The 14,833-nt window shown below is 44.8% G+C and overlaps 2 protein-coding genes across 2 annotated transcripts; both read left to right on the forward strand.

The window, feature by feature from the left end:
• Window positions 1–8,172: 8,172 nt before the first annotated feature.
• Window positions 8,173–9,714, forward strand: LOC125583286. The gene has a single exon (XM_048749926.1). The coding sequence runs from the start codon at window positions 8,173–8,175 to the stop codon at window positions 9,712–9,714; it is 1,542 nt and encodes a 513-aa protein (XP_048605883.1).
• A 1,910-nt stretch (window positions 9,715–11,624) lies between these two features.
• LOC125583287 (uncharacterized protein K02A2.6-like) lies at window positions 11,625–13,709 on the forward strand. The gene has a single exon (XM_048749927.1). The coding sequence runs from the start codon at window positions 11,625–11,627 to the stop codon at window positions 13,707–13,709; it is 2,085 nt and encodes a 694-aa protein (XP_048605884.1).
• The last annotated feature ends 1,124 nt before the right edge of the window (window positions 13,710–14,833 follow it).

Genomic DNA, 14,833 nt, shown 5'->3' on the forward strand with positions numbered 1-14,833 from the left:
ACACTGCTACCTTTTACAGAGAATGTTGCAGCTCGGATTTCCTCAGCTAAAACCGGAGCAGTAAGCTTCACATTCATATCATCAGTCACTCTGCTACTGAAACCCGTAAACAATGTCTCCAAATCAAAAGGATCCGAGCTTCTGAACAAGTCTCGAAAAAATTCCACAGCAATGTTGCCTTTGGAACCAATTCTCCTGCCCCCACTCGTCTAGGAGCATTAAGATTCTGTTTTGCATCCTCTTTCCCTTAACACAATCCTCAAAGAAATTAGTGTTACGGTCACCTTCTCTAAGCCATTCCTCACGACACTTCTGTCTCCAGTAGATTTCTTCCTCATGGTAGGCTGAAGCAAGATCTTGTTTGAGGCGTTTCATCACTTGAAAGGAGGGGTTCGTCTTTGAGACCTCTCTCTCGAAGACAACCTTGAGACGAATAATTCTATTCCGTGAATTGAGGTCCGCTTGCCTCTTCCATCGCTTGATGCCTCGCTTACAACGAATTATTCTTGTCATTATATTGCTTGTGTCTCCTGAGATCACACCCCAATTCTGCTTTACGATGTCTTCAAACTCTTTTCTCTTCATCATCCGCTTATCAAAGAAGAATCTACTACTGTGAGAGCCAAAAGCTTCGTGAGCAAAACATATTCTTATTGGCCGATGATCAGAGCCAAACATGTCGAGATACTCCATCTTAACCCGTGGGAAGAGTGTAAACCATTCACTATTGCCAAAGCTTCGATCCAGTCTACACTGAACCCAACCTGTCTCTCTCCAACCTCCCCCAAGAAAGACAGTTCCCTGAGTAACGTATTTCTTGGAGTTTACAATTTTACGCCATACACTACAAAAAAAGTCTACATTGATAGCATATTATTATACCTCGTTTTACTGAACTGCTGCCGTAGATGAGTTTGAAAGTTCTGTATTATATAATAGCATTAGATAAATGCTACGATAGAGTTTTAGTAAGTGGGAACCTAAACTTACATTTTCTCTCTAACACTATTTTTCCCTCTCTAAATTTATATCAAAATACAGTTTCATCTGTCTTATTTTTTATTGATTGATATATTTTGGTGAGGATAACTAACTTTTAATCTCTGCCATCCATAAAATCTTATCCAACGGTGAGGATGGATATTGAGAACTTCTCTCTCAATCTCAATCTCTTCAATCTTTAACTCTCTCGCCATCTCTACCTCTCTGATCTCTATCTCTTCTCTATCTCTTTCAATCTCAGTTTCACCACTACCACCACCACCGAGAGAGGAAGAAGAAGAAGCAGGATGGTGGTGATTCGTGGAACGTGACGGCGATTCGCGACGGTCTCAGTCGTCCCCCATCTCCACTGCATCTCCGTTTTCACCTCGTCTCCATCAGTTTCTCATCTCTGTCGTAATCTCTCTCTCTCTCTCTCTCTCTCTCTCTTGATACTGATTCATATGATTGATTAGATGATATGGGTTTAGGGTTTGTGTTCCTAAAGTTATGGCCTTTTTCAGTTAAAGACTTTGTTTGTTTCTCAAAAAGATGATTGATAATGGTCTGAGCTTCCTGAGCCTGCTCTTGGTATCAACGCTAGACTAGCGTCGCTAGTGATGGTATGCAGAGGAAAGATTGACTCTTTCTTGTTCCTGTCCATAGTGAAGTGTTAGCTACACTGAGACATGTCTTTTGTATTCAAATTTACGAGCTTTCTTAATATAACTTATTCAGTTTATTGATCACTTTTGATTTTGGGTTTGATTACACATGGAAAAAGGTTGGTAGGGGTACAAAATTGTTGAAGATATAAGATTTGATTGAACAACTTAATGCTAAAACTGTAGCCGTTTCACCATTCTCGTATGATGTTAAGAGGGAAGACGTGGAAGCCTTCTTCAGTCAGTATGGAAAGGTAATCCGCTACTGATTGATTTTTTCAATTTTGTTTGGAGTATAGTTAGAATGACTGGTTATACATGTGTATGAGATATGTATGTGTTTTCTTTTCAGGTTAATAGTGTGAGGATGCCTCGTCATGTAGCAGAGACGAGAGTGCTTCTTAATGTTGCCTTGGTTCCCTACTGAAGAGGATGCCCAAAATGTTATGAAGCAAAGTTTGGTCTTTGCTGGTCTCGAGTTGGATATGAAATCAAAGTAATCCTACTTGCTCAGCTGTCTGACTTGGGTATGTATTTGAAGTGAGACATGAGCTTATGCAACAAGAGGAGGCATTGGCAGTTCGAAGCTGTATATTTCGAAGATGTATATGTTAGTTCTATATGTTGTTAAAACTTTGATGTCATGTAAGACTTGTTTTAGTTAATGTAATAATTTTTTTATGTATTTTAGATCATTTAAGCAATCTGTCACAAAAAGAAAAGAAAGATAATTTATGCAATAAAAATGGATTTTAATATATGTATTTTTCAAAAAAAATATGTACTTTTAGATTGAAAAATATTTGTATTTTAATTTATTTTTGAGTGCAAAATTAAAGGATAAAGTGATAATTAGAGTTTTGTTATATGGATTTTGGTGTACTTCAAAACCTGAACTTAACCCCAAACTAACCCTAAACTCTAAATACAAAATCTAAATTTTGAACTTAATCCTTAATCAAATCTACTTATATGGTAAATCATTTATTTTAAATTGAATACTATAAGTTTAATTAAATAAATGTTTTCATATAGTCATAAATCATAATTACCACAAATTATGTTTAGTATAGATGGTCAATGTACAAATTGATGTCCAAATCTAAACCCTAAACCATTAACTTAAACTCTAACCCACTAAACACGAAACTTAAACACTAACACTAACTTAATCTGTAAACTAAAATCTAAATGTTTTGAAAATTAACCTATACATTTTTTATTATTTAACTTCAAACATTAAAAACAGTATATAACACAGGAAAATAAACACAAATAAAAAAAAATCTCACTGCATAAATACTGTCCATTAGATCAGTCTCAATCTAATGGACCAAATCCCTTCCTTCTTATTTTTTTATCTCTTGTTTTCCATTGGATGATGAAATGTTGGTGTGGATAACCAAGTTTCAATTGGAACTGTTGATTAAATATAATCCAAGGGACATAAACATTTTTAATGGTTTTCTCTCTCCTTTCTCTATATCTGCTCCTCTCCTCTTCTATTTGCTCAAGTCACAAAATCTTCTAGATCCTCTCCTCTCCTATGCAATATTCTTCTCGTCTATGAAACCCTTCTGCTTCTCCAACCACCATTGATTGAAGCTTCACCACCACTCTTTTTGAAACCGTCACTCGTCGTCACCACCATCGCCGTCCGACACCACCACCACCACGACCACAACGGTTCGACCTCTTTTTTAAACCCCTATCTCTCTCTCTGCCTCCATCTCTCTGTTTTGAACTCATTTTGTTTGTTTTAAGGTTGGAAGAGGCATGGCGTGCTTCCATGGAGATTTAAGACATGTGTAATGGTCATCTCTTTCTCGAGCTTGCCCCTGTCATCAACGGTCTCGAGCAGAGTGGTCCTGAGCAGAGGAGTCGCCTCGTCCCTTCGGTCTCGAGCTTGCCCCTGTCATCACCGGTATCGAACTCGTCCCGGTCGTCATCAATGGTGCCGGAGATGAGACAAAATGGAGGAAGACATCGAGAAGAAAGAGGCAAAGGAGGAGGGAGGCGGCACAGAGAGATTAGGTTTAGATTTAATTAGGGTCTGGTTAATTAGACTTAGATTTTGGTTTAGTGTGTTTTGGTTTACTTTTTTTTTTAAAATTTCTGGTTTAGTTTTGTAAAACTAATTTTATTTGTAAATTGATTTTAATTAATAAATATAATTCAATTTTAATTTTAATTTTAATTTTGGATTAATTTTTGTTTTAATTTATAATAATAAATATAATTTTAACGGTGCTATAAAAAAAATATAATAACAATATATAATTGCTATTGTATAAGAATCTATCATAGCACAAAATTTAAATCGATAATCAATTTGTAACAAAAAAAATAGTGTTATAGGTAAGTTAATAACATCATTTAAATATTGCTATCGTATCTACACATTTCGTAGCGTAAAAAAAAATTCTATCGTAGAGGGGGTACCTATGATGGCTGCCGATGACATAACATAACAGAAAACGCTATGAAAGCCCTACTATAGCGTTTTTCGTGAGCTAAGAATGTACATATTTCTTGTAGTGATATTTCTAAGATCCCAAAAGCTTTACTCGTTCCTTGTAGCCCCTCCACTTTTTTCCCCATTAGACATGAGCTCGTTAAAATCTCCAGCCAACATCCAAGCCTCATCTCTTGCCAAACCAATATTCTCAAGACGGTCCCATACTGCTCTTCTTCTTGTTGCTACTGGATCCCCATAAACACACGTAAGGAAAAAAACCATCGAACCATAAGAGACTTTCAGATCAATAACTATCTTATCGCATTCTAAGATCACCACCTTGTAACTATCTTTCCACATTAATGCCAGACCACCACTCAGACCCACCGGATCAACTGTAATTAGATGATCATACCCCAAACTTTTCTGTAACCCTTTCACGTAATCAGACTGTTGTTTTGTTTCCATTAAAAAAAAGAAAATCCGGAAAAAACTTGCGTCTCAACTCCCGGAGATGATCAACTGTCTCAGTACTACCAGCACCTTGACAGTTCCAGCACATAACACTCATTGGGGCGGCAGCGGCTTCAATACGGAAGCCACCATAGAGTCTGATGCTTTGAAAGATTTGTTGTCTGAAGGAGCCAGAGGAGATGGTTTCCTTTTGGCACTGCCCACTTTGGATGGAACCACCGAAAGAGTAGAGGTTAGTGGACCAGTTGTTTGTGTGAGCGTTTTCCTTTTCCATGAAGAAGGACGCCCTCTCGCTGCCTTTCTCCTCCCCTGGGTCCCGGAGATTCGCCCTTCCGAAGAAGGGCCAAGCCGAAAACCCGTTGGAAGAACAGGTTCAGAGCAAGCTGAAAAGTGAGACGCAGAGGACTCTGTATCATCTTCTTCTTTATCCTCAATGGTCAGCCTTGCCTTAGCTCGTCTCAGATTATCAGAGCTATGGAAACTATCCTCTGGATGATCTTTGTATGAGAATACATGGCCCTTTCTTTTGTCAAGTTAATTAGTGATCTTAGTCAAACGAATCGAAGACTCAGCCTTGTTCTCTTCAATACCTTATTGAACACGTTGAATTCTAACCCTTCTTTCTGTCTCATCCGAATGTGAAATATAAAGCAGCGCCATTTTCCTATCTTCTTTGGAAATTTCAGGGAATAATAAAGGGAGACCGGAGGCCCAACAAGCGTTTCTGTTGTCACTGGAACAACACTCAATGCACGAGGAGCTTGCGTAACCATCTTGTTGTTGTAAGCACCCTTCTTTAGCAAAGGACAACGAATCTTTTCATGTGTGAGGCGAAGACAATGGAAGCAACGTTTATGAATCTTCTCATATTCATACTCAATGGTTACTGTCTCCTCCTTAGAGACATTCAGCTTGCGAAAGGCCTTCAATGGATTGTCAACATTAAAGAGGACTTTGGCACAGATGTACTCTTTAGTGTGAGATACCTTCGGATGGTATGCAATCTCCTCCACCTTGCCAATCTCCTTGGCTAGTGCATACATCGTATCTGTTGTGAAAAGATTCACTGGAATATGTCGGATTCGAATCCATAACTCCATGGATTGGAGAAAGTTCTCCGGGGGGTTAGCAGTCCAGCGATCAATGACCATGGCCCAATGATTGTAAGACCAAGGTCTATCATCTAGCACAGTTTGTAGATCTTCTTCCCGTTGAAAGACAAACTGAAAGCGGTCACGAGAAAGAGCGATCCTGCGAACCCTGCCGTACACTCTCCAAGCTGTTGGCATGTACTCAATCATACATGCCATAGATTGACAGTCAGGATTCAACAGACGCCCCAGTAGGCTGGTTTCATTCTTGTCGTAGACCCGGAATCTGGGACTGTCAGGAAGCGTGAGCGGTTCCTCTTCCTCCAAAGACATCGATTTAATTGCTTTGTGTAACATGTCAGCCATTATCAGAGTGAGGTGAAGCTTTGCTGAATGGAGGAGCGGTGGAGCAAAAACTTCTGGGGCAAGAGGTCTAACGTGATTGTAGCAAATTTCCCTTTGATATTGCTAAATTCAGCTACAGCTTTTTTGAGAATCCATCGGAAAAAGAAAGTTTTGAAGATGGGAATGAACCAAATAAGGAAACAGAATAATGACGTACTCTGTTTTGGGGAAGAAGCAGAGTAAAGGAAGTACAAATGTGAAAAATGACTCGCAATGGAAAGTTTTGATTAATGAAATCACGAGAAAACCGTGGCAGTGAGTGCCGGAGGAGAAAGTCCACTCAACTGAGGGAATAAGTTAAAAAGGAAACAGGGGATTTCCGGTGGGGAGCTCTAGTTTTTAAATCTAAGATAGTTTTCCCTACCTCTACATCTCCCCTTATTTACTCAGTTCATCACTAATGGTTCCTAACTGTAACACCTATGAAAATCCTCCTTATATATAGTTTCTCAGTAAACAGAGGAACCCTAAATCTGAAAAGCTGATCGATTTATCTATTACGCGTTGCTTTTTATATCTCCTCGAAAATGTCTGCCTTTGATGTTCCAGACATTCATTGACTCTCTTCGCCTTGGTAGTCCGCCTGTCATTCTTCTGAACTTAAGTGAGTTATCTCTATATTTTTTCATGTACGTGTTGTGGCGATATGATAGACGGATTTACATAAGAGATTAAGCTAGCAGGAGATATTGATGTTTTGAGAAGGCAAGGATTAGAAAGAAAGTTATTAAGTATACACTTCTATATTAACAACATTAACAAACGCATCATCAAGAGACTATTATATAGAATTTAACTGCACTCATGTCTGATTTCAGGTCGTCTATTCCTCAACGCAACCTCTGGAACACACTTCTACTTTCACCAGAAAACTCTTGCCAGCAACAGCTTTCTTAAAGTGTAAGATGAACCGACTTCGGACTATGTTTTCACTGCCTTTTCATTGCTTTTCTAATACTTCTTAAACACTGCTGCAGGCAAGATGTATTGTTCTGACTTCTGAGACAGACTCATCCTAGAATTCTTCCAATTATTTAGGTTGATAAGAAAATTGAATCTGTCACGCAATTGGAGTTCAATGCCTATGTCGTTGATTCTACTCCACATGTACGTCTATCTACTTATTGACATTAGAATCTTGAGTTGCTTTTCACTGTTATTAACAGCTGCAGTGTACTCATCCTCAACATGTCTAACCCTGTAGAAAACTGAATGCCTTTGTGTAGGAGATGGATTACATCCCTCCACAAGGCCCATCGAATAACATGCCCTAATCCAGCAAGTTGGATTAGTTTGGTCGGTTCGGCGGCCAAACGTGTCGGCTCGACTTTAGAGTATTTTTAGCCGGTTGAGTAAGCCGACCAAAAGTACCCGGCTTGGAGGGAACTTTGTCCAGGCCTGCATACTCCGCCTCTCGCATCAAGGCCCAAAGAGGTACGAAATTAGGGCATCAAGGACAGAAGACCTATAAAAGGGGGAGAAGAAGCAACAAGAAAGGGACTTTTGGACCATTGGACATACTAAGCGGCTAGATCTAGGGTTTTAGGCGATCTCTTTGTTCTTGTTGCTCTCTCACTTTCATGTCTCTCTTTTAACCCTTCAGTTCGAATCTAATAAAACGTCTTTAGTCATCCCATTTCTGACTTCTTTCACTCTAGTCGACAGAATCTCGTTCAAACAATTGGCGCCCACCGTGGGGCTGACTAAAGTAACGTTCTAGAACTACATGGTTCAAGACGACGCCACCTTCGGTGCTCCGGGCGGAGAACCAACCCCTACGCCCGAAGCCGCGCCACTCATCGCCGCAGATTTCATGAGCTCTATCATGGCTCGACTCGCTCGTCAAGACGAAGTCCAAAAGACGACCAACGACCAATTAGCTGCTTTGGTCGCGACACTCACAGCTCCCGATGGCCAAACGAGCCGTCCCCAGCAGATACGCCGTCACCTCTTTAACACCAACCCAACGGCAACCGGAGGCGACCACGTCTCAGACGACTCAGAGCCTAATGAAACCCTTCTCGCCGACCATCCCCCGGAAGGCTCTGATCTCGCAACCATACGCGAGCTCGTCGAGCTCAAACTTAGCTTTCGATAAATGAACGAGAAGATCCATCAGGTAACCAGTGCGGCCCCGCAAATCGAGACCATACTCGCCGCAACATCACGCACCCCTTTCACTAGCGCTCTGACTAGTGTGCAACTCGGAAAGATAGAGAAGCTGCGCCTACCCGAGTACAAACCCGGCAGAGACCAGGTGGAACACATGATAGCTTTCAACATCGCGATGGCGCGGCCTCGACTCCCCGACGAAGAAAGGGACGCAGGCTACTGCCAACTGTTCGTCGAAACTCTCCACGAGCAAGCCCTAACCTGGTTCTCCCAGTTAGAGGAAAACTCCATCGGAAGCTTCCGCGACTTGTCAGCAGCTTTCCTCAAGACTTACATTATGTTCACCAAGCGCAGCGTTACCGCCTCTAGCTTGTGGAACCTTAACCAAACCAAAGACCAGAGCCTCCGCGACTACATGGAGAAGTTCAAGGCCGTAGTCTCGAGGATTGAAATTCCAGACGGTATTGCCATCGACGCCCTGCGGAACACATTGTGGGTTCGTTCTAAATTCCGAGAGGATTTATACCAAAACCCAACTACGTCACTCCAGGATGCTATCGCGCGCTCTGATAATTTCATCCGAATGGAAGAAGATACTAACGCCATTCTCAGCAAGATGAACGCACCCAAAGCTCCAGCGGCTAAAAACACCAACACGCGTCAAGAACCGCGCCAGCATGCTCCAATCGACAAAAACGGCCGCAAAGACGGATACATGTATGTCGTCAATGAGAACAACGTGCCGGTTTCAACTCTCGTAGTCCGCAGAGAAGGATGGAATAAGTGGGTAAGGGAGCTCGATTCGTCCGACAAACCAGTCGACGCCGTTTGCTCGACCCAGACTACAACAGCAGCAGGTTCAGCGACAGGACCTTCCAGAACCGTCGATCTCACCAAACACTGCAAATATCACGACGTCAAAGGGCACGATACGACAGAGTGCAAATCACTCTATGCGCACTACCTCTCATCCCTAGAAAGTGGCGACTTCAAGTTCGAACCCTTAAAGGCTAAGCCGAAGAACGGCAAGAGCTGGAGCAAGAATAAAGAAAGGAGAGCCCAGCGCAAAGCTACAGGCAAAGGTCGACATAGCGAAACTCAACAACGAGATGACGAGGAGGATGCTCCGAAGAATAACGGCGAGGGAGACTCCTCAGCCGACGAAGAGCAACCAGCTAACCGCAGACGCATTGAGGTCATACTCTCTCAGCAAACCTTGTCGTCGGACGATGAGAACGATGACACACCTGTACTCAAAGATTTGAGAGATGTTCTGAAACGAAAGTTCGAATCCGAAAATAGCAACAGCTCCACGCACAATGATCTCCGAACAACGTTGAATGCATGGAAGTCCCGGCGTATCTCACCAGGTGACCCCGATCCCAAAGAACGCTCGAACGGTGACCTTCGAGATAAACTCAACGCAGGAGCATGCGATCTTCGAATCCGTCTCAATCGTTCGAAACCCCCTGACCTCCGAAGGCGTTTGGAGAAAACTAAGACGTCAAGCAACGACACTCCATCATAAAAAACGACAGCAGCGTATCAACCGATTTACGCGCCTTCTTAGACTCCAAGCAAGTAAAAACGCGACAGCAAGTAAATGTCATCATGGGCGGTTCTCCTCCTTGCGGCAACTCTGTTCACTCTGTCAAGGATTACCGTCGACAGGTCGCGACTTCGCAGAGGTGGCCGACTAGGCCGCCAAATCACCCTTAACTTTTTCGCCGGATGACGCTGAGGGAGTTCACGTAACCCACAACGACCCTCTTCTTGTCGTCCTTGGAATTGGGGAGTACGATGTCACCAAGGTCCTCATTGATACAGGAAGCTCCGTCGACCTCATCTTCCGAGGAACTCTGCAGAAGATGGGAGTTGATCTCGACGACATAAAACCATCCTCCAGAACATTAACCGGCTTCAACGGATCTCCGAAACAATACTGGGAACAATCCGCCTTCCGGTACGTGCATGTGGAGTCACTCAAACTGTCAAATTTGCCGTTGTAAGCACGAAGGCCCCTTACCACGCTATACTTGGAACCCCCTGGATACACTCAATGCAGGCCATTCCATCTACTTATCACCAGTGTGTCAAGTTCCCCGGTATGGACGGAAAAATCAAAACACTGCGAGGGGATCAAAAAGCCGCTAGGTAACTCGTAGTCGCCACAGTTAAACTCCAACGATCGTCTTTATCGGTTAACTCCGTTTCTCCTCCAACCTATAAAGCCTGCTCCCAGGAAGGCGAAGTTCTCGAGTTACCTATTGACGATACCGATCAAAGCCGGACCGCAAGGATTATTGCGTATCTGTCTGAAGATATGCAGCGGTCAGTTCTCAACTTTCTCAAGGCGAATGTGTCCACATTCGCGTGGTCCATGTCAGACATGAAAGGAATTGATCCGGCCATAACAACTCACGAACTAAACGTCGATCCGACATTCAAGCCTATCTGGCAGAAGCGACGCAAGCTCGGTCCCGATAGGTCAAAGGCTGTAAACGAAGAGGTCGACCGGTTGCTTGGCGCTGGCTCAATTGCTGAGGTGCGCTCCCCTGAGTGGTTAGCAAATCCTGTAGTCGTTAAGAAGAAGAACGGGAAGTGGCGCGTCTGCGTCGACTTCATAGACTTAAATAAAGCCTGCCCAAAGGACAGCTATCCTCTTCCCAACATCGACCGTTTAGTCGAGTCCACGGCTGGAAACGAGATGCTCACCTTCATGGATGCTTTCTCTGGGTACAACCAAATCATGATGCACCCCGACGATCGTGAAAAAATTGCCTTTATCACGGATAGAGGAACCTACTGCTATAAGGTCATGTCATTCAGTTTGAAAAACGCAGGAGCAACCTACCAACGGCTTGTGAACAAAATGTTCGCAGACAAGCTGGGCGTCACCATGGAAGTATACATCAATGATATGCTTGTCAAGTAGCTACACGCCGCTGATCACCTCCGTCACTTGCAAGATTGCTTCGAAACTCTCAACAAATACGGCATGAAACTGAACCCAACAAAGTGCACGTTCGGGGTTTCCTCATGCGAGTTCCTTGGATACATAGTCACGCAGCGGGGAATCGAAGCCAACCCGAAGTAGATCTCCGGGGTCCTGAACCTCCCAAGCCCAAAAAATAGTAGAGAAGTACAACGGCTTACGGGTAGGATAGCTGCACTCAACCGGTTCATCTCCAGATCCACCGACAAATGCTTGCCATTCTATGATCTCCTGCGAGGTAACAAGAGGTTTATCTGGGATGAGAAATGCGAGGAGGCATTTACTCAACTCAAGCGTTATCTGACAACACCACCCGTTCTCACCAAGCCAGATGTCGGCGATTTTCTATCTCTTTACGTCGCAGTGTCACAAGCAGCAGTTAGCAGCGTTCTGTAAAAGAGGACCGTGGTGAACAAAAGCCAATCTTCTATACAAGCAGGCGCATGACCGGACCAGAAATGCGATACCCAACTCTGGAGAAGATGGCGCTGGCGGTCGTCGAAGCGGCGAGAAAGCTTCGCCCGTACTTTCAGTCACATTCGGTAGAAGTATTAACCGACCAGCCCCTCCGAACGATACTTCAAAATACAAATAGGTCCAGAAGACTAACGAAGTGGGCTATCGAACTCGGTGAGCTTGATAACACTTACAAGAATAGAACCGCAGATAAATCTCAGGTTCTTGCAGACTTCTTAATCGAATTGGCCCCAGAGTTGGAGCAAGATATCACACTCCCAAGCCCAAACTGGACACTGCATGTCGACGGATCTTCGACTAACAAGGGCGCAGGTGCCGGAGTTCAACTACAGTCCCCGACCGGCGAACTGATCAGACAGTCTTTTAGCTTCGGCTTTCCAGCCTCGAACAACAAAGCAGAATACGAATCTTTGATCGCTGGACTCTGCTTAGCAAAAGCTTTCAAGGCCAAACGCCTAAGCGCCTACTGCGACTCGCAGTTAGTCGCCAGTCAGTTTTGCGGCGATTGCGATGTCCACAATGATCGGATGGACGCCTACCTCAAGATAGTACAGGGCTTAGCCGCAGAGTTCGAATTCTTCGAACTCGTCAAAGTTCCCAGAGGAGAAAACGTCTGCGCCGACGCCCTTGCAGCCCTTGGAAGCAAGCTTCGGGACCAAGTTAAACGAACCATTCCAATACACCGCATTGAGACACCGAGCATCGATATCTCGACGGACCAAACCATCGTCATTGCCCTAGTCACCAAAACCGACACGCTCGTTACTGATGGATTCGGCCCTGACTGGCGAACTGAGTTCATCGACTATCTCTCAAAGGGGGAACTTCCAACCGAGAAATGGGCAGCCCGCCGACTAAAAACACGCAGTGCCCATTATGTCATCCTAGGCGACGAACTCCATCGATGGACTGCGAGTAAAGTACTCCTCAAATGTATCCATGGTGATGAAACGGTCAGGGTTATGGCCGAAACACACGAAGGCGCTGGAGGAAACCATTCGGGCGGACGAGCATTAGCAATCAAAGTGAGAAGCCTAGGATTCTTCTGGTCGACGATGAATGCAAATTGCGAGTCCTACGCCAGAAGCTGCAACAAATGCCAACGGCACGCACCAAGCATCCATTGTCCAACTGAAATGTTACGAACGACGGTCGCGCCGTACCCGTTCATGCGATGGGCAATGGATATCATAGGACCTCTTCCCTGCTCCCGCCAGCGGCGTTTCATTCTCGTCCTCACTGATTACTTCACCAAATGGATCGAAGTTGAAGCCTACGCTCAAGTCACCGACAAAGAAGTCCGTGGTTTCGTCTGGAAAAACATTATATTCCGCCACGGTCTACCGTATGAAATCTTTACTGATAATGGATCACAGTTCATGTCAGGCAACTTCAAGGAGTTTTGCAGCAAATGGAACATTCGATTGAACCCTTCCACCCCTCGTTACCCGCAGGGAAACGGCCAAGCGGAATCCTCCAACAAGCTCATCATCGACGGTATTAAGAAATGTTTAGACCTGAAAAATGGTCATTGGGCCGACGAACTCGACGGAGTTCTATGGAGCCACCGTACAACACCAAGAGGGTCGACCAAATCGACACCTTTCTCTCTTGCATACGGTGTCGAGGCTATGGCTCCCGCAGAAGTTAACGTTTCAAGCCTCCGACGCTCGAAAATGCCCCAGTACGTCGAACCCAACAAGGAGATGCCGCTTGATGCCCTCAACGAAATTGAAGAACAACGGGACCAAGCTCTGCTACGAATCCAAAATTATCAACATCAGATAGAAAGTTACTGCAAACAAAAGGTCCGAGCCAGACCCCTTGAACTCGGTGACCTTGTCATGCGCAAAGTGTTCGAGAACACTAAGGAGCTGAACGCCGGTAAACTCGGCGCTAGGTGGGAAGGTCAAGAATTTATTGTCTCTAGGCGAATATATAGCGAGACTCTAAAGATAACTGAAATTTACTTAGACAAGTTGCAAGTACAGATAAAGAACACAACAACCCGCAAATCTAAAGTCCGCTTGAAAACAACGACTTACCGATAAAATGAAAGTACGTCTAGTGATACAACAATAGGGTCTATCAAGACCACAAACACAAAAAGTACAAAGAAGACACAGGCAAAGCGTCAAGGCGCAGAATCTTGACCGACCTCCTCAGGCGTCCCAAGAGCAGAAGGACCGACTGGGTCTTCAGTAGCGGCAGCAGTCGGGTCTTCCACCTGAGTAGGAATAGGGACAAGAGAGGCCACAACAGGAGGCGGAGGAACATCTCTATTCCCGACTTTGTTGGTCGTCTCTTCCTCGACAGGCTGCGACGGCGACGTTTCCTCGACTTCGTCTTCCTCCTCTTCGTCTTCTCGTCCTTCAGAAGAAGAATCCGAGACGAGGACAGGATCCTCGATGCCCACGTTCTCGGTCTCTTCCTCTCGAACCGGAGTGTTGCCTGTCTCAAGGTTGTCCTTTCCGAAGACCTCCTCCAGGTTCTCGTTCTCTGGACGTTCACCAAGACCACCTCCCTCCGGGACCTCGGCGTGCTCAGCCGAGACCGACGTGACATCAACCAATGGCTCCTCGGTAATTTCGAGCGAGGTAATGAGCTCAGAAACCGTCCCTGGTCTGATCAAATTTATGTTCGATCCATAAGGATCAAACGACGCTCTAAACCTGTCTTCGACGAAACGAGAAGGAAGAACCAGCGGAGAAAGAGTGAGGTCGCTATCAGACAATGGACCTACACAAAATTTCGTAGCCTCTGCCTCGTAGAGTTTCTCCTGCTCGGCAAAAACGTCGATCATTTCTTGCGGGTTCTCCGTCCCACTTGCCATTATCATCTCGAGGCACTTCTTCTACCCCGAAGCTTGACCGTAGAGGTTCTTCGCTTCCCCAAAGGCGTCCAAGCGAGTAAAATGGTCGCGCACGCGACAAAAGCAGCGATTTGCCTACTCGACCGTAGCAGCTTCGACCCTTTCCCTCTCACGAGTAACCTCAAGCCCCCGGGAGTCTCTCAAGCGTTGCCTCTCTCCAATCAATTTCTCAACTGCAGCGTCCCTTTCTTCGAGTAGCTCAGTCTTCTCTTTCTCAAGGGTCGCAGCCGCTTGCTCCAAACGGGTGTTCTCTCGGGCAAGCTCTTTCTTCGCCGCGCTGGCGGATTTGAGCTTACCCTCCAG

Source organism: Brassica napus, chromosome C3 (genome assembly GCF_020379485.1).
Source record: "Brassica napus cultivar Da-Ae chromosome C3, Da-Ae, whole genome shotgun sequence".
Classification (NCBI taxonomy): domain Eukaryota; kingdom Viridiplantae; phylum Streptophyta; class Magnoliopsida; order Brassicales; family Brassicaceae; genus Brassica; species Brassica napus.